Source organism: Nycticebus coucang, chromosome 8 (genome assembly GCF_027406575.1).
Source record: "Nycticebus coucang isolate mNycCou1 chromosome 8, mNycCou1.pri, whole genome shotgun sequence".
Classification (NCBI taxonomy): Eukaryota; Metazoa; Chordata; class Mammalia; order Primates; family Lorisidae; genus Nycticebus; species Nycticebus coucang.
In genome coordinates this window covers 60328681-60349997 of record NC_069787.1, presented here as the reverse complement: position 1 = coordinate 60349997, position 21317 = coordinate 60328681, and the positions used below count along the sequence as shown (strand labels likewise).

The 21317-nt window shown below is 34.6% G+C and overlaps 1 protein-coding gene across 24 annotated transcripts in view; it reads left to right on the top strand.

The window, feature by feature from the left end:
* Positions 1-21317, top strand: part of TBC1D5 (TBC1 domain family member 5) — a 584642-nt gene that overhangs the window by 426938 nt on the left and 136387 nt on the right. For all 24 annotated transcript variants that reach the window (XM_053598465.1, XM_053598460.1, XM_053598463.1 and 21 more), the window contains 2 exons: positions 3765-3907; positions 17970-18076. In XM_053598465.1, the coding sequence (XP_053454440.1) occupies positions 3765-3907; positions 17970-18076 (250 nt within the window). The remainder of the gene's footprint in view (positions 1-3764; positions 3908-17969; positions 18077-21317) is intronic.

The following is a 21317-nucleotide window of genomic DNA, read 5'->3' as shown; positions in this document are numbered from 1 at the left end:
GGCATGGATTCTTTAAAAATTAATTGTTAACTTTGAAAAACAAAAGTGAACAGGAGAGCAAAACACAAAATTAATATCACTTAAGAAAAATCTAACATTGCTCTTTTGTGTTCCAGAATGCTTACCCAGTGCTATCATTTCATGATCACAGGTTACTTGAGATGACCTTGTAATGTTTGTTAAATTGATTATAGCTTTTCTACAATACTTACTCTTGTAAGGTTACCGTATCTATGTCATACTAAAGGGCCATTAAAAGAAAAAGTAAATGAAGTTCTAGTATTTAATTTTCCTTATTCATATATTTAATATAACCCACTACAGCCATATTGAATTAAGGCTATGTTTATTTATACCTCAGTCAAATTGGTCGTGTTTATAATCTGATTGGTAAAAATGAATTTCTCTTGGGTGTTTCCATGGGTCATTCACCAAGCAATAACAACAGCAGTAGTTACTGATCCCCTGGGAATAGCAGCTTAATTACACAGAAATTTAAAATTAAGAATAGTGGTACAAGTGCAAACATAGAAATTTGCCCTGTCTTTGGGTGGTTTATTATTAAATTTAATACCTCAGATAGTCTTTTTAGTTTGTGCAGATTTTAATTACTAAGTAGACCTGGTAAAATATGAATTATTATATTATCACAAGTGATAAAATGTATATGGTTATGAGAATTGCAGTCTGCAGGTGTAACATACATAAAGCAAGATGAATAGTATCAAGCAATTAAACTGAAACTGTCTTAAAGGAGAAGAGGTTTAATGCTACTCTTAAGTGTAACTTAAACTCTCACTAAATATTTTTAACTGCAATAAAAGCCTGTTAATTGTAAGAGTGACTTCTTTTTAAGACCTCATTTTTTTTAGAGTTTTTCCTTTCTAAGAATGTAAAAGCTTACTGAAGTAATTTCTATTAGTAACTCATTCCATAAAGAGCTGAATTTTTCCTTGGCTTTTAAGCTCAATGAAGAAAGCCCAAAATAGTACAGGAAATTTTGTGTGTTGTGAATATATGTATGAATTCAATCCAATTGGGATAAAAGTGATTAATTGATAAGGTAAGGTCATCATTGGTCCTAAAGCATTCTATTAGTCGTATGGTTCTTCTTATATTTTGAGAATTTGGCCTTAATGTTCTTATAATTGCATATAAAGTAGAAGAAATTATATTTCATTTTAATATCCTTGCATGTATCACTTATTTACACCTTATGTAAAAGAAACATGCTAAATATCTAATAAGAATTTTTTCTTAAGTGTTTCTGGGTTTTTCTACTTTCTGAATTATTTTTGTGCCACTACTGACAAAATTAATGCCTGTACTTCCAATTTAGCTACACTTTTACTTCTCGGTATCGTGACAAGTGACTTTTCAGCATGGTTACAAGATTTTGATAAATACACGAAACACTTAACCAAGCGTATGGAGCTCTTTACAAAGAACTTTCTAGATACCCCACACACACACTGCCGCATGAACTTACATATGGACACAGAATTTGGTCCTTGGCTGGAATTATTTAGTAGTTTATTTAGCAAGGTAAAAAAGAATGAGCAATGTGAAATTTATAAAGCAGCACACCATAGATTACACGTTAAACATAAAAGTACTGAAGACTTGTGTTCGGTGTGGTTTTGAAGATGTTAAATATGTGAACAATTTGACACAGAAAAACAAAGATAAATTTTCCTCAATGTAGATTACTAGAGGTTTCCAATCCTCTCCTGAAGGAGCTGCAGTACAGATTGTTGCATGTGTATACCTGTGAGGTCATTTCTGAAGCTAAACTAACACAACCATAATCAGCAGGAAAGTTGCAAAAGAAGATGGTGCAATAAATTGGACATTTTGCTCTAGAAATAAAGTATGGATATGGATTATTTCCAAGAAATAGGCTACTTTGTAGGTTTTCTGGTTTTGGCTCTTTAAGTACTATCTATGATGAAACTGAAGATGTGATTTCTCATAAGTAAATCACAGGAATTTGAACTATATGGATGGAGGGGGAAAATAGTATTTTATTCGTATCTTTAGTTGTATATATTATTAACCTTCACCTGTTTGATTTTCCTTCCAGTTGTGTCAGTTGAATCACTATGAATAGCCACATTCCAAATGCTGTAGTCATTTAAGAATGCAGATCTGGGTATCAATTAAAGATCCATTGAACAGGTACCCAGAATGGTTTGAATCTTCCAAACAATTTTTTTCCATCTCTGGCTCCTGGACAGTCTGCGAACCAATTAATTCCTTGGACTTAAGAATTAAAACCTATTTAACTTATAGATATTTTTGTACTTGTATGAATAGTAAGTCTTAGCATTTGTAATTTGAAACAAGTAGAGGGGTGTGGAGAAGTAAGTTTTTCCTAAGCTACATAAACACAGGCATGTTAGACAATAACATGTATTTTGTGTTAATCACCCCTCAGTGTAGCAGTGAAGTAAAAATTAGAATGGAGATAAAAATTATGGAAGATATTATAACTTTTTTTAAGATCAATGTTACGTAGGTATTTAAATTTTTTCTGAAAAATTGAGAAATGGGTGTAGTTTAAAATACAATCTAATTTTCTTCTGTTGGTTAATTTGGTAATAGGAATAAAAGAACTTAAGTATTCAACCACATGGTTCCTAATAAACTGTGATACATATTTGTGATTATACAGCTTTGATTCCTCAAATGTATTACTCCCTTAGGAAGTATCTGAGGTCTTTTTAAAAATTTTTTTTGCCTCATTTTAACCCCACAGATGGTTATATTTGGTTTCAAATTTTACAAAGACATACCATGTCTTAACTAATTATTAAAGAATTTCTTCTCTTCTGTACCCCTTGGTGGTACTAGAAATTTAGAATTTTTAATTTTTTGTTATGTGCCAGAATCACATAGAATTCTATCTGATGTTCTTAGGAAAAGGCTTTTGTAAAGAAATAGTGTAGCCATTTATATAAAATTAGAAGTAAGTGGATAAAAACATCAAACCTAATTTTTTTCTTTTAAGAACTAGATGTAAATAGCTTAGTTAGCGTTAGCATTCAACAGTCTAAAGTGTCACTATTTATGAAATAAAATTACATATACATACATTGTTTAGTATTCTTATTAGCTGCTTATGTCTGCTTTGTGGCATAGATACTCATTTTCCAGACCGTATAATTAAATGTGAAATGCACTTCTAGAAAGAGAGCCTCACTGATGAAGTATATCGAATCTAAAGCTAAAAAATTAAGTTTGACTATATGTTTCATTTAAAATAACTATCTATGCTTGACCACATATATAGATACCTACTGAGGTTTTTACACATTCAATTTTAAAGTGAAGTATTTTAAATAGGAGTGAAATGTGAAAATGTAGTTTTCAAAGTTTGTACTATTAATACATATTTGTCATATAAACATATGCAAAGGCTAGTTTAGCAGCAGCAACAAAAACCAGTAGAGATCATGATATTTTGAAAATTGTATTTTTAACTCAGAACTTTACCTGTGAGACAAGACAGACTACTTCACATTTTCTATTTACTTTTTGAAGATTTGCAATTTCTGTGAAATGTGAAAGATTTCAAGTCTAATACTTCTGTGCATTTGTGAATAAAGTTTGATGACTACAGACTACATTTTTGGTGTAGCCTTTGCGCTCTTGTGCTCATCTAATAAATACTAATTATTTTCACAGTTGCTTGAGAAAATGATCACTCTTCATATGACTCTAAAAAGTACTGTTTTCTGAATTTTTGTTTTGTTTCTTCCCAGACGATGGGTACGGCTGCTGTTTGGACGAGAGTTCCCCCTTCAGGATCTTCTGGTGGTCTGGGATGCCTTGTTTGCAGATGGCCTCAGCCTGAGTTTAGTGGATTATATCTTCATAGCCATGTTACTTTACATCCGAGATGCTTGTGAGTGTTAATGACCTTGCCTACATTTGACGAGGTAGTCTTGATCTTTAAAAATGTTTTTCCTTTCAAATATACTTTATATTTTATTATCTAATTTACATTTACCTAAATTTTTATAGTAAATAATATATTGAAATTTCAAAGGAGCATAATAAAACATCTTGTTAACCATATACATACTGGGAAATGTGGATGATTTTATCCTGAGAAATTTGGAATAGTCTTCAGAACCATTTTTCTAAAGACTTCACTGCTGCTTTAATCTCCTCATTGCATATATTTGTGAAAAGCATATATAAAAGCCAGTATTTCAGATATGTTTAGAGCTCCACCTTCTGACAGGTAGGGAGTAGTTAAGGATATTTATGAGGAGATTAGAGCGATTTTTATAGTATCAACACTTTGCCATTAACAATTAAATATTATACATAAAGGTATTTTAACTTCTTCCTAGTTATATTTTAGCAAAATGCATTTGTCAGTATAGCACCTGATGGTGGAAGTGTTATCATCTCCTTCGGTCTACATTGAAGGTATTTACCTTAAGCAGAAAGCCAGGGTCTATTTTTTTTTGAATAATCTAATATTCCTCAGCTTGAAGAATATATCAGAGTGTGTTTAAATTTCAAAATACCTCAAATTGTCTTCCTATTCAGAGAAATAAACAAAACTTCCCCAGATAACATTTGCGCATCTAAATAAAATTAGGGAAAATTACACAAAGTGATATGATTTAATTAGGAAATAGAAAACTCTCCTAGAATAGGATATTGTCAGAAGAACATGTCCTATTTGGAGTCATTCGTAATTGTGACTGGTAAATTGGTCCCTTTATTCGTACACTGAATACCAGTAGTGCCAGATGCTGTTTTTATGCCCCTGGTAACATTAGTACTTTAACATTTTAGATTATACTTTTTTGATTTCCCCAAAATTACTTACAATAAGTAAGTGACAGGAGCACCACATTTACAAAGGAACATCTAGAAAGTAGAGAAGAATGATTAAGTAGATTTGATAGAAAATGGACTTTAGGAGATTCAATACTAATCTCCCTCTTCAAGTTATATATATATATTTTTAAGAAACTGTAAGTAAAGACTGGTCCAAGTACAATGGTGTTTACAACTAATTGATCACAACCAGTTACAGATTCCTTTGTTCCTTCTCTATTTCCACTGCTTCTCTCTACTAGTAAAAAAAAAATAAAATAAAATTTTAAAATGTGAGTAATAAAAACAAAAGGAATGAGAAACCTCTTTTAGGAAAAAGAATGATTTTTGGATAATTTCAAAAACTTTCTAAATCAAACAACTACTGAAATGTATTCTGATTTTCTATTATTATAAATAATTTATTCTTTTTTTAAACTAAGTGTATCACCACTGTCCATTTTTAATTTATCCAATCTGCTATTCTAATATCTGTTCTTTTAATTTTATAAAGCATGGCAAGATTTTGGCAGCTGAAACCCTTATATAGTTTTTAATTTTGTACTAATGAATTTATAAAACATGGAAAATGCAGGAGTAATGAAGTTGTTTACTCTTTCAATATTTATTTTAATTTTGCTAAGTCCATAACGATGGATGGGATCTCCTAAAAATAGAATATGTTTGTTGTGTATTTAAGTGCCATGGGTCCTGTCCTAAAGAAACTTACTAACTAGTAGGAAAGACTGGCATAATTAATTTTAAACTCACATATTAGTATTTGGTGCTATAGTTGAGATGTGAGCAGGTAGTATGAAAATTTAAAAGAGAAGCACTTAGCTCCCCTCTGGGCCAGCTATGAGTGAATAGAGAAAATTGTGTAGGTGTTGGCAAGCCAAATAAAGGTATTTGCATTCCAGGCAGAAGGAAAAACATGAACAAAGGCTTTGGAAATATGAAGCAGCTTAATAGGGGTATGTGTATGTTTCTAGTACAAAGGGAGAGAGAAATTAGCAGGTTATGACAATGAAGAAGTGAACGAGAAGCATCATGATGAAAATCTTTGTCCTGTAAGCAATAGGAAGCTACTTTTAAAAGGTTCAAAGCAAAAGTGTGATAACTCTAAGATCACTCTAGAAACGATGTGAAAAATGAACTTGAAGGAGACAAGAGTAGGGAAAGGAAGTCAGAGAAAGTTATAATAGTAGTTCAGTAAAAAACAAAGGATTAGGGAAGTAGTCAGAGCTAAAGTCAGTATGACTTAATGATTTAACATGGGGGAGAATGGTAAATCTAGAACAGTCTCTAGGTTGGAGGCTTGAGTGATTGGATGATATTTTAACTTGGATAGAAAATATAGGGATTATCAGATTTGGGGAATGTAAATGATTAACTGAGTTTTGGCATTGTTGAGTTTGAGATAATGTAAGAAATCATGATGTGATGATTGGAAAATAAAGCTAAATGTCAATATCAAGGCTACAGATTTAATTTTGCAAATGATTGACGGGTATGTATTGGTTAAAGCCCTAACAGTGTTTGCCACAACCTAAGAAGAAGGGGACCATATATTGTAATTTGTTTGGGATAGTCTTGGTTTACATCTGCTAGCCCAGAACAGTAATTATTAATACAACCCTTTTCCATTCTCAAAAAATCACATTAGGATCATAAAAAGTATATGGTTACATATAGAAAGGTGGGTACATATAGAAAGAGAACATGGACAAAGGTGGAACTTTATTTGACATTTGCACTTGAGAGTCACCAGAGGAGGAAGAGCTTCTTTTGTAACCCTAAAGTACAGTCTTGTCTGAACCAAGTGGGGAGAAGACAGTCAGGAGTCCAGAGGCTAGGCAAGTCCTCTCAGATTTGGTGCTTTTAGGGACAGTCCTGGGATACCTTGTCCAGGGTGGATTCAGTAGAGTGGTAAAGTGAAGGGGCACGGTCCACTGCACCCTGGAACAGTTACTCAGTCTCATATGTGCTCCTTGAGGTACGAGGCCCTGAGAAGGGAATATTCCATTTTCAGGCTAGAAGCAGAGAATCAGGGGTTAATTCCTTCCTGCTTGCTATTCTCAGCAGGTGATTACTGATTATGCCTTGAGAAAGGAATCCTGGAACCCCCACCACTACCACCACCAAGTTGCAGCTGAAGATTTAACACCTGCCTGGGGCAATGGGCTGTTGCACTTAGTTCCCTAACCTCAAGTTACACAAAAAGTTTCTTTAATCTTTAAGAGAACTGGGCAAACAGAACAGACAGCCTAGCATCCTTGAAGTTTATCTTTAAGTAAAACGTCCCAGAATTAGAAATGATGTGTATGTGCTTTGTAACATTTATGCTGAGGAGGAATTTGTATGGCAGTTTCAATTGTTCCATTTGTTCTTTACTTTGGTTATTTTTATCTGATGAGTTTGGATATATAAGAAAGTGAATAAAGATGGGTTGTTGCTGAGTGCCTAAAGCGAGCCTCTGTCTTCCCTTTTCGTTCCGTCTGCGGTGCTTCTTCCACATTGCTGACTAGGCTAAGTGGACAGTAACAGTAGAGCAGATGCTGGATCATGGTAGATTAAATGAAGAGTGGCCAATTAAGAATTCCAGTAGCCCTTTCTCCAGCTTTTTCATTTGTTTGTTTTTTTAATATATACATTACATTTCAACTAAAAAAAAAAAGGACTAAATAAAAAAGAATAAGGAGATGGCCTGTGTAGTTATCTTTAAAGGTTAGCTGAGTAGGGAAGAACAAACCGGTAGCTAGAGGGCAGTACAGGGGGAAGGAAGGTTGTGGCTGGCAGGGCACCTTGGAGGCAGGGCAGAGCTGAAGGAGAGGTTTACTTCTCATACCAGCCTAAGTTTCTCCTTCAAGAACCAGCAACACTTCTTCCCTCTAGTTCTGTGTTCTGTGGATAAGATCTATAAAAAGAGATAGTGTCTGGTTTCTTTTGAAGCTCTTACTTGTTTATTACCTGTTCTTCACACCCACCCACTCCACCCCCGTTCCCCAGAGAGACAGGATTTTGTTCTGTACCACAGGATCTAGAACAGGGCCCAGTTTTTAGTAAAACACCAGACAAATATTTCTTGAGTAAAATAATTGAGGAAACAAGGGCCCAGAGGCAGTAGAAGAGAGTGGGATCTTGAGTATTGTGGAAGACTGGCTATGGAACAAGAATGAAAAACTAGTGCTGATCTGGAAGACAGCATCAGTCTGGGTTCAATAAGAGGATCAGTTTATAGGGGGAGAAGACAGAAAATGGAGGAATTCCATGTCTGATAAAGGAGGAAGCAAGGTTATCTGCTGTGAATGCGACAGAGTAGGGTTAATGGTTTGGGGGGAGTGACTTGGAGACATGGTAAAGATGGCAAACCAAGGACCAGGACAATCCTGGTGTAGCTGTTGAAGATCCTACAGAGATAAGTAATGACCATGGTGCCAGATCTCCAGGTTGTGGTTTTGCCCAGCTATGCTCAGCTGTATAGGCAAAGCAAGAGGGAGGTAGATAGTGTTCCAGGATTCAAGTTAGGCCCACCTCCAAATCAATTAGGCAGGGCTGAAGGGAGAGTAGAAAGTGTTGAGTACATTTTAAAACAGTGATTTATGAGGTGTAGAGGGAAGCATGCCAGGAAAAGACTAGGAAGAAATCTGAGTATGGAGTGATTGGAGGGAGGGTATGAGAGAGCTAAAAGCATACAAGGTCATGATCAGACAAAAGGACATGAAACAGCTCTGGATCTGACTAGGATGGTGAAGTTAGTGAAGGGGAAAGTAAATCATTTAGGAATTAGGAAAATCAAACGATTTTTTTTTTTTTTTTTTTTTTTGTAGAGACAGAGTCTCACTGTACCGCCCTCGGGTAGAGTGCCGTGGCATCGCATGGCTCACAGCAACCTCTAACTCTCAGGCTTATGCGATTCTCTTGCCTCAGCCTCCCGAGCAGCGGGGACTACAGGTGCCGGCCACAACGCCCGGCTACTTTTTTGTTGCAGTTTGGCCGGGGCCGGGTTTGAACCCGCCACCCTCGGCATATGGGGCCGGACCCTACTCACTGAGCCACAGGCACCGCCCGAAAATCAAAGGATTTTGTGGAAGCTGAGATTTTTGTTTGGTTCTCCATTTCACCAAGGATCATGATAGGAAAAGACGTAGACATCTATCTCTGTTTTTGTGCCAGTACCATGCTATTTGGGTTACTATAGCTTCAAATCTGGTAAGGAGATGCCTCCTGCTTTCTTCTTATTACGTAGGTTGCATTGGCTATTCGGGTGTCTTTTCTGGTTCCATACAAAGTGTAAAATTATTTTTTGTACATCTGCAAAAATTACTGTTGTCATTTTAATGAGGATTGCATTGAATCTGTAAATCACTTTAGATAGTACATCCATTTTAACAATGTTGATCTGCCAATCCATGAGCATAGTAATTTTTTCCGTCTGTTTACATCCTTTGCAGTTTCTTTCTTCAGTGTTTTATACATGTAGTTATCCCTATAGATGTCTGTCACTTCCTTAGTTAAATTTAAGTGTTTTATTTTCTTTGTTTCTATTGAGAAAGGTGTTTTATATCTTTTCTTTGATTTTCACCTTGACTGTTGTTGGTGTATATGAAAGCTTCTGATTAGTGTACGTTTATTTTGTAGCCTGAGACTTTGCTGAATTTATTTATCAATTCTAGGAGTCTCTTGGTTGAATCTTCAGCATTTTCTTATTATAAGATCATGTCATCAGCAAAGAGTGATAATTTGACCTCCTTTCCCATTTGGATACACTTGATTTTCTTCTCGTGCTTGATTGCTCTGGCTAGGACTTCCAGCACTATGTTGAACATAAGTGGAGATAGTGGGCAACTTTGCTTGATTCCAATTCTAGGTGGAAATGTTTTCAATTTTTCCCCATTAAATATGATGTCGCCTATGGGTTTGTCGTATATGGCCTTTATAATTTTGAGGTATGCACCATCTATGCCTAGTCTATTAAGTGTTTTTATCAAAGTAAGAGGATGCTAAATTTTGTCGAATGCTTTTTCTGTGTTTATTGACAGGATCATATGGTCCTTGTTTTTGTATCTATTTATGTGGTCGATTACATTGATACATGTGCTAATGTTGAGCCACCCTTGTCATCTATGGGACGAACCCTATGTGGTTATGATGAACTGTTTTTTTGATGTGCAGCTGAATTTGGTTTGCTAAGATTTTATTGAGAATTTTTGCATCTGTTTTCTAAGCGATATTGGTCTACAGTTTTCTTTTACACCTGTGTTCTTTCCTGGCTTTGGTATCAAGATGATACTAGCTTCATGGAACAAGTTAAGAAGGATTTAAGGAATAATTTCTGCAGGATAGTTATAAGCTTTTCTTTGTAGGTTTGGTAATATTTGGACATGAAACCACAGGACTATATCTGTTGGAATATTTTTTTATTGCTGCTTCAATCTTGGTGCTTGATATTGGTCTGTTGAGGGAGTTCTGTATCTTCCTGATTGAGACTAGGGAGGTTGTGTGTTTCCAAAAATTTGTCCATTTCCTCCACATTTTCAAGTTTTCTGTAAGTTCCCCTTTTTCATTTTTAATTGAGCTTATTAGAGTCTTTTCTGTTTCTCACTAATCTAGCTAGAGGCTTGTCAATTTTAAATTTTCAGAGAAAAATCTTTTTGCTTCATTGATCTTCTGTATGGTTTGTTTGTTTGTTTGTTTTGTTTTTGTTTTTTTGTTCTCTATTTCATTTAGTTCTGCTCTCATCTTGGTTATTTCTTTTCTACTGATGGGTTGGAATTGGTTTGCTCTTCCATTTCCAGTTCCTTGAAATGGTTCATTAGATTGTTGATTTGTGATCCGTCTTTTAGATGTAGGCATTTAAGGCTATGAGTTTTTCTCTCAGGACTGCTTTTGATATATCCCAAAGATTTTGATAACTTTTGTCTTCATTATCACTTAATTCAATGAATTTTTTGATTTCGAACTTCATCTCCTCATGGAGCCAACTATTATTCAGCAATAGGTTATTTAGTTTCCATGGATTTGTGTAGGGATGAGTGTTTCTGTTGGAATTGGTTTCTAATTTTATTCTACTGTGGTCATAGAAGATACATGGTATAATCTCTTTAAAAAAAAAAAAACATGTTGAGACATGTCTTTTGGCTAGGATTTGGTCAATCTTAGAGAATGTTCTATGAGCTGAGGAGAAGAATGTATATTCAATAGTTTGGGAGTAAAATGTTCTTTCTGTAAATGTCTAGTAGGCCCCCTTGTTCTAGATTAAGTCCTTTGTTTCTTTGCTTGTTTTCTATTTGGAGGATCTGTCCTATTCTGTCAATGGGGTATTGCAGTCCCTGGTGAGTATGGTTCTACTATTTATCATTTTGTTTAAATTGAATAGAATTTGGTTTATGAATCTGGGTACTTTGTGTTAGGTGCATAAATATTTGGGATTGTTAAAGTCTTCTTGTTGAATTGTTCCTGTCACCAAATATAGTCACCATCTTTGTCTTTCTTTACTTTTCTTTATATGAAGTCAATGTCATCTGGTATGAAAATGGCTCTACTGGTTTTCTTTTGCTTCCATTTCATGGAATATTGCTTTCTATCCTTTCACCTAAAGTCTAGATGAGTCCTTGTGGGTTAGATATTTTTCTGGAGAGAGCAAGTACTTGGCTTATATTTTTTAATTTATTCAGCTAGTCTTGTGTCTCCTTGGGCAGGGGGAGTTCAAGAAATTCACATTTATTGAATATATCAATAAACATAAATTTATTAATATGGTAGATTTATCTACCAATAAATGTGGTAGATTTCTTTTCATTCGGTTGGGTAGATCCTTATCATTTGTTTTACCTCTGGAGCCATTGTGATATCCGGGCTCTGAACTTCAGCTTTTGGATGGTTTTACACTGGGGGATATCTATTGCGCTGATCATCGTGTAGTGCAGGTCTGGTCTTCCCAAATTCCCTTAGTGATTACTTGTCTGAGAAAGTCTTTATTTCTCTCCTATAAGTCAGAAGATTGATTTTGCACAATATAAGATTCTAGGTTGGCCATATTTCTGGAAGTTTGAGGATAGGTCCCCACTTCTTTCTAGCTTGTAGGGTTTCAGTGGAGAAGTCTTCAGTTAGTCCAATCAGTTTTCTTTTATAAATTACCTCCTGTTTTCACCCAAACTCAAGAGTAGTCATGTTGGCATATTGTAATAATTGTTCTGTTTTATTATTGTCATTGCTAATCTCTCCCTGTGCCTAATTTATAAATAAAACATTATCATAAGTATGTAGGTGGAGGGAAAAATATAGAATATATATGGAGTTTTGTATTATCTGAGGTTTTAGACATGCACTGAGGGTCTTAGACTGTATCCTGCACAGATAATGGGGGACTACTATAGTTTCTTTGCCCTAAAAAATCCTCAGCGCTCATTCTCCTGTCCTTCTAAACCCTGGAAACCACTTATCTGTTTGCTCTCTCCATAGTTTTGCCTTTCCAGACTGTCATATAGTTGGAATAATTCAGTATGGAGACTTTTTAGATGGGCTTCTTTTGCTTAGTAATATGCATTTACATTTTCTCTGTGTCTTTTCAAGGCTTGATAGTGCGTTTATTATTTGCTAAATAATATTCCATTGCCTGGATATGCCACATTTGGTTTATCCATTTATCATTTACCTAATGAAGGACACCTTGATGGCTCCCCGGTAAGACCATCACCTACTTTTTTTCTCTTCATCTCCATTTCTCTTCAGCACCCCTGTCATGGGGGCCACTCAGTATCCTGCCTCTGTTTGCTTCAACATATTGTTTACTGACATCTCACCTCAAAGTCTTCCATTCTAGGAGTTGTCGTAGCCATTAATGTCCACCATTATTATTACCCTATTCTGTGTTGGAGTCAGTTTTATGCTTTTCTTCCCTTGGAATATGAAGAGATAATTGAGATTACGTCTTAATTCTTTTCATATTCTTAGAATTTATTTGAAACAGAATCGTTGTTTAATAAATGTTTGTTGAATGACTGAATACACAATCTAACAAAAGAAAAAAGATGTCGTCAACACTTTTAAAATACTTGCAAATTCACCTATTTTTACTGACAGTCTATATTTCTGAATAAGGCATTGATACAGATAATGAAATAAAATGTACCCGTATGTGTCTATATTCACATGTAACTAATTCCTGACCTATGACTTTCTTTCATTTGGATTAAAAAATTAAGAGGGGAACATTCATGAATCAGGCCATTTCCTTTCTAAATCTTTTTGTTTGCTTGTTTTGAGGTAGAGTTTTATTTTGTTACTCTTGGTGGAGTGTTGTCAATTCACAGCAACGTCAAATTCCGGGGCTCAAGTGATTCTCTTGCCTTAGTCTTGTGAGTAGCTGGAACTACAGGCAGCTGCCACAACATAACTCCCAGCTATTTTTAGAGATGGAGTCTTGCTCTTGCTCAGGCTGCTCTCAAACTCCTGAGCTCAAGTGATCCACCCGCCTCCATCTCCCAAAGTGCTAGGATTACAGGCATGAGCCACTGTGCCCAGCCTCCTCTCTAAATCTTATTGTTCACCAAATTTAGTGAACTTCATTGATATGATGTTTTACTGATATGGAAATAGAACTTGGGCTTTCATTCCCTATACATGTTACATTCGTGTTAGTAATTTGCATTAAAAGACTTCTTTTTGCACTATATCATCTCATTTTATTCATTCAGTGGGTAATAAGATAGAGGAGGTAAAGAAAAATGAAGGCTGTGCACTTAATCGATAGGGTTCAGATGTTGTAGCTAGTACATGTGGCATTCCTGAAGCTAACATGCTGTCATTCTGACCTCTAGTTCAGCACTTGTGCTGCTATTCTCACACCCTAGGTCCTGGCAATTCTGTATTTGGATACTTGCTTACTTATTAATGTCTTGTAATTGGCATCACTGTATATTTAAAAATATAAATTATTTAGTAAATATCTTGTATATTGTTTTATTTCTTATTTAAAAATATTCTATTTGAAGTGTAGTAAGCAGTAAGAATAACTTTTAAGAATTTTTTCAAGCCAAAAGAATAGCTTTTTATTTTCAGTGAAGTACAATAAATTATGAGAAATCCTTAAGGCTTCCTTTTTTACTAGCTCATTACTTTTATTTTATATTTAATCTATTATTTTATTTTTTATTCCATTTTCTATCTAAATGTAAGAATATATGTCTATTTCTAAACATTTGCTATACCCTACCTTACACACTGAGGACATTTTTCATTGTATATTTGAGGCTTTTCTGTGGCCCAAAACATAATTGGTGTTCTTACGCCACCTGCTTTGTGTCTCCCATGACTTGAGTACACAGATACACCTGTTATGACACTCTCTACTAGAAATACAGGAAACTATAAAATACACTGGTGAAGAGGGAAGGTTTCACTTCACACAGACCTGGGCTCTGCACTTCCTCCATGTTTCAAGAGCTTGCAGTCTTACCTGTGTTTTATATCCACATGATCCATTATAGGGAATTGATAATATGTTCCTTTGGGGAATTAGGAGGACTCAAAGGATGTTTGTAAAATACATGGCAAGTTTCCAGGCATACTATAGGTGCTTAATAATTGTTTTGATTTTAGGGAAATTAGTCTCTATTTAGTTTTGTGTTTTGCTGGTTATTCTTAGATTCTTTTAAAACTTTGAGTAAGTATATCTCAGTATGGAATTAAATAATTTGAAAAGAATCATGTATTTGCACATGATACAATTGTAGATATAGTTAACTTTGTGTTTTACGTAAGTTGTTGATCAACATTGCTTTAAACTTTCTCAAAACAGTTACTTTCTCTGCTTATCTTTTACTGCTTTCACTTTTTTTTTTGTTTGTTTGTTTGTTTATTTATTTTTCTGGGGAAACTAAACCAGCTCAACTGCCTGTGACCACTCTATACCGGTAGGTAGCCATTTAAACGTAGAGACAGAGAAGTCAGTTCAGCTTCATGTGGAGGTAGCTATATTCATCAAGAATGAATTGAGCAAGACAGGGGAACGTACCACCTAGCATTTTGCCACCCATGAATAGAGCAAGCATTGTTGTCTATAATTTATCAATGAGAGAAATAAAGTTTCAGTGAAATTAAACAGCTTACATAAATTCCTACAACAAGTCAATAAGAGGCCAACATTCTGATCTAGCTTCTGATTCTAAATCCATTATGTTTTCCTAGGTACCACTTACCTTTGTTTTTAACCTTCCCTGAATTAGCTCTTCAGAGTATGATTTTAGTATTTTGTTTAAGCATAAACATATTTTATCTCAAATATAAGTAGATATCAAAACTCAGATTAAAAAAAAATTTCACTGTTTCTCCCCATGTCACTGCCCTGCTCTGATAGTCTAAATATTGAATAAAGAATAGTATTATAGATTAGTTTATCATGTTCAACAAAAGTTGATTGTGAAGTACAAAATGAAAATCATATTCTATCAGATCCTGATTAGTTTGCTTTTAAACCAGCAAGTATTGATTTTCATTAGAGATAGTACTGCCTGAAGGGACTTATACTTATTCACCGTTATATCCAGTTTTAGCCCAGGAATATTCATTGTATGCAGTGGTTGGATGGATGGATGGATGAAAGAATGTTAAGTTTTTCATTTGTTTACCTTATATATTTTATAGCTCTGATAGCTTTTTCTTATTTATTTATTTATTAACTTTAATGTATATATGAGCCACTTGAGGTCCTTTTTACAGTTTTTGGCCGGGGCCGGGTTACCTGCCACCTCCCATATATGGGGCCAGTGCCCTACTCCTTGAGCCTTAAGTGCCACCTCTCTTTTTTATTTTTATTTTTTTAAGGAGAAGGTATTTTTATTTAATTACCCTAACTGTAAGCTCTGATACCTTTGAAATTTTTGTCAAATTATAGCAGCATAAGATTATTTCTCTAGTCCCAGTTCATCTATCTAACTCTATATCTGTATGTCTGTCTGTGTCAGGCTGTTCTAGATTCTGGATTATACTGACCTTCTAGCCTGCTTGAAACTAGAAAAGTAATATTTATTGACTTCACTATTCAAAATGACATTTGCGTCTATTACATTGACTTTCAAAATAAAAACCCTTCAAAACAAAGTCTTGTATTAGCGTACAGACCCTGCAGCTAGACTTTTAAGTTTCCAATCCTGCTCCTCCACTGAATTGAAGTGTGGCTTGGGTAAGTGACTTAACCTCTCCAAGTATCAATTTGTGCATCTGTAGAACAGGGATGGTAATTGTACCCATATAAAGTTGCCGTGGAAAGTAAAGGAAATAACGTAGACTAAGTTTTTAGCATGTAGGCTGGCTATGGAAAGCCTTCAGTGATTTGTTATCTTAGCGGTAGTAGTAGAAATTACTGCATAATGTTAAACATGTGCCCTTCTGTACTTTTAATTTTCTGCAGGATTTTGTTTTGTTCATCTCTGCATCTTCTCCTAGTGTAGGGCCTGTCATGCCTTAGGTACTCAACAAATAATTATTAGATGGAATGAAGTTGGCAAATACTTTTTTTAATCAAAAAGTTGTTTCCAAATGACTAAATGTAAGCTCACAGAAGTTACCCGAATAGGTTTGGAACAGCTGCCATAAATCGCTAAGTTATTTAATCTTCAGGCAACCTTGTGAAAGGTTCAGATAGGGTCCCAGGATTCAAATCCAGTCCTGAACATAGAGCCTGTTCTACAGAATGTTCCTGCCTCTTTTGCAAGATATGTAAGCATTCTTCCTTGGTCAGTTACTAATATACAATAAATAACTTTTTGAGTTATAAGATGAATTGATTTTCTAAATCATATTTACTTGTTAGATCTGAAAGAACACTATATGAAAACAGTATGATTTTCTCAGTATCCTAGTTCTTTGTATTTCTAGAGAAAAAAGGACAGCAGGTAACCAAAGGTAAATATGAAAAAATGGACAAATAAGAAAAAGAGTCTACACAGGTATTTAAAGGGTAGGATAAGTGAATGCTTTACAAATGAAAGCAGATGTATGAAATCACAAGCTGTCAGATCAGCAATGGAAATGAAGATGATAATATGGTTCCTTACATAGATAATAATTGTTCATTTTGCCCAGTACTGTCTCCTTTCCCCACAGTGCTCATGGGAGGGGTATAGAAAATTATAGCCAGATGCAATGTTTCCAAAAGCAGGGAGGAAAAAAAATCTGAGAATCAGGGCTATTTCTAATCACAAAAAATTGTTTATTTTTTGATCTGTGTTGTTTTTATTGAATGATGGTTATTTTCCCCTGGAACATTTTTAAAGTAACAGATTAATGAAAAGGATTCAGTTACAATCACAGGAAGTTGTAACTGTGAAGTTTCACAATCAGCACTATGGAGGCACAGTCATTGTGGCTCACAAGACAAGCCTTGTTAATGGGCCCAACTGTGACAGCAGTGGCAGATAGATTGCTAAGAAATAAAGTAGTTTACATAGACCTGACTGAACAATGTGTTTAATAATTATACTACAATTAGGTTGATTTGAAAAAAAATTAAATGAAAGCTACAGAACACAGACTTACTATGAAGATTTTGATAGTTTTTCTCCAAAAAAGCACTACATAGATATTATCTCCCTAAATATCTTTTTACCTAGAAAACAAATAATTGAAAGAAATTATATTTTCTTTAATTTTGAATTATATAGTATTTATATATACCAAAGAATAAATGTGACACATCAGTTTTATGGAGCATAACAATCAAGGTAAATATTACTTAACGAAACATTTCAACTGGTTCTTTTATATTTGTAAGGTTTTCGTTACTAATTTCTAAGGAGCAAAGCTAGAGACATTTAAATACAGCAATGTAAGTGGCAATAAATAAGCATATTTCTGAGAATTTACTTACATGGCAAATGTACACATATGTCTGTATTTGAAGTTCTACCTTCCAGCTGAGGATAAGTACTAATATATTAGATTGCAGCTAACAATACAGTGAGCCACTTCAAAGGGCCTTTGGTAAGGATCCCTTCTCCCTACCTCATTGTATCAAATTAGTTGAATCATTGGTTTGATTTGATTAAGTTGTTAGTTTTTATATTCTCAGTAATGAAAAATATCTTAAGTAGTATTGCATCTTAATTATTCTTTTCCCTCTTATTTAGTGATATCTAGTAACTACCAGACCTGTCTCGGCCTTCTGATGCATTACCCACTCATCGGGGATGTACACTCACTGATTCTTAAGGCTCTGTTCCTTAGAGACCCAAAGGTAAGTTTTCCAAATAAGATATGCACAATTTTAAGTTGGGTGAAAAATAGGCTTCTCAATGTGAGTCTAAGAATTCATAATGTAGATTTGTCTAATAGCAGATGAGTTGCCTATTGATAGTATTTGCATAAAATTGTAGGCCAAAATTTATATACCTCATTGTCCAGCAACTCAGCAGGCAAATGGATCCTGCCATGAGAAACTGGTGCGGATGTCTCTTGTCCCTCAGAGTATTGTTCTGCCTTTCTGTCTTCCTCACAACTCAATTAAAATAGTTGAGGAACTACTTCTTATAAGTAAACTTCATTATCATTTGTACCTCTCACAGGGGATGACTTAGTCAAATAGAGCCTCAGGGACCATATGAAGATGAAGAAAGTAGGTCTGTACAAAGGACCAGTTCTGTAAGAGTGGATACGGATACAATGAAACACTAAATTATTTGATATTATAAATATCCATTTCTTATTTGGGCGGTTAAGAGTAATCTAATAAAATAAAGATTATTTTAAACAGACTTAATGCTGATTTCTCTATTTGAACGCGAAGCAATTCACCAAAATTTTCTTTACACTTCAGAGAAGAAGTGTGCTCTTTTACAACTAATGTTATATTTCTTGAAAATAAGAACATTTAATGATCTAAAAAAATCTGTGAATCCTTGCTACTTTTGAGCCAAACAAAAATATTGGATGAAGTATAAGAGAGAAAGCTTCAAACACGAGTATCAGAGTGCCAAGCATTGGATGGTAATCTCAGCCTTTGGCTCTTTGGCAACCCTCCCAACAGTCATGTTGGCAGTTGTCGAACTGTCTCTGAGTCAGTCAGTCTGTCTGTGGGTTCCATTGCCAAGGCTCTGTCTGATCAACTTGGGCCTCCAAGTTTAATGTAAATTTATATTAAAAAAAATTTCTGTCCTTTCCTTGGTTATTGACTTCAACTTTTAAGTGTATCTTCTATTTATTCTTTGATCAATTTAAAAGGATTTATTTCCTTATGCCTACATCCAAGTCCTGTAGAATTATTAACTTTAATACCATTTCTGTTATACAAAGCAATTTAATTCAGCATCAGAAATACAATCCATCATTTCTCTGCATTTAAGGAAGCATAGTTTTTTTTTCTGATTAGGCTTAGGAGTCTGGTTATGAAAATCTAAATTCCATATCTATATTTTGTGTACATATGTATATGTAAGTTGTGTGAGTATATACTTTTTTATCCAAAAAAACCCAGATGATAAAAAAAAATTCTATAAAAGAATAAAGAATGAGATTGCTGGTCAACAAGGTATGGTTTTTAATCTATAAACTTAAGACAGATTTTTATCAGCTAAGCGTTAGGAACTTTTAGTTATATAGATTGGAAAAATTGCTAAAATAACAATTTGAATTTTCTAATTTTGTGTGATTTGTTTTAATTAAAAGAAGGAATGAGTATGTTACCAAATCTATCAATCTCAGTAATTTTTCCCTAGCTAATTTTGGGAAATTTGACTGATTTTCTTATGAATCACTCACTCATCTAGTTTCAGAATTCTTTGTACTAAGGCCATCATTGTTTATTAGTGGAATCAAAATATCCTTTCACATTAGTGTGGTTTTAATAGAGAACTTTTTATTTCAATAAAGTAGTGTACGTAAAACAAGAGTATAGTAAAATAAATTCTATAAGCATTAATGATATGGATTCTCTAAGGTTTAATAGGAAAAAAAATAGCATAAACATCTAAAGCAGTGGTTCTCAACCTGTGGGTCGTGACCCACAGGAACTGTATTAAAGGGCCGCAGCATTAGGAAGGTTGAGAATCACTGATCTAAAGAAAGGTAGTTCCTCACCTTCACATTTAGATTTTTGCCAAGGAAAAATGTGATCAAGATAATGGACCTTTAAACTGGTATTTCTGAGGCATAAGAAATTGCACATGTAGGGGGAGTTTTATTTAAAAAGTTCACGAGAGTAAGTTCATAAAATGGTAATCTAGAGGAAAAGTTAGGAAAAAAGGAAAAGGCTTTCAGATGGCTACCAGGAAAGTGATAGTTAAGTATGTACGTGGCTGACCCACTGACATCATTTAGTAAATTTCAGATGATAACAAATGTCACTGACATATATGCTAAAGACTGTAGGTCCGTGCAGTGGAGTGTTCTGCAAAGAGCCTGAGTTAGGAATTGGAACCGTGGGTCAAGTTTTGGCTTTGCCACCATCCATCCTTCTTATCTGGGTAGAATTATACTTGCTGAGGCTTGGGCTTCTTTTTGTAACATTCGAAGGTTGAGTTAAATTTTCGCTAATGACCTGCCCAACCAGAGCATCCTTTGTCTACTCTATAGGGTATCCCAAAAGTCACTCCTAAAGTCACCATCCAAATATTCTCTACACTTTGGCCACCTATTCGTAAAGTTTCGTAATGAATATTTTGTAAGTAAACATTCATTTAGCAACCATTTCCTATTTTCCTTATGTATGGCAACTTTAGGGGTGACTTTTGGGCCACACTGTATAAAGAACTGAGTCTAATGAACTAACAAGATCCAATCCAGTGCTACAAAGATCCAAGTGAAAAAAAGAAAGTAAGTTCATCAATATTACAGAAATCAACAGGTGGACAGAGTTTTCATTGTTGTTAGTGTCAAATATAAAGTCATAAAAAAGGCCATTTATACTGAGAGGAGAAAAGAGGAAAAGATGTTGCTAGTACCCCTACTTAAATCCTTTAAAAATTCAGACATCAGAGTACTTTAAATGCTTACCATTAATAGCAACAATGAAACTCTTAAGAATACTTTGAGTCATACCTGATTCAAGTAGGAGTTAAAATATAAACACACAAGTCTTAATGAAGTGAACTAGAAGGATGATGAGATTTGAGCCACAAGAGCATCCTTTTCTATATCCCAGATTCATATGACAATACTGTTGAATGCTGTTGACAGATTTAATAAAATAAAGATAAGCAGGGAACTCTGAGCCTTAGTAAAAAGTTCATCGTCAGCCTTTAGAAAAGCACTTTGTCCTACCATCATCCCTAAATCCTAGTGGAGATTGCTCAGTTGAGAATACATTCTGCACATAGAGCCCGAGCCACCAAGCTCTAACTGTGTATGTCAGAGGTAGGCTTTTCTGTGAAAGGATTTCTCCTTTGAGCAGACTGAAATAATGGGCCTGTAAACTATAATGATAGAATCATACTTTTTCATAATTTTCCAAGCACTTTGACATGCTTAATTTGGTCCTTACA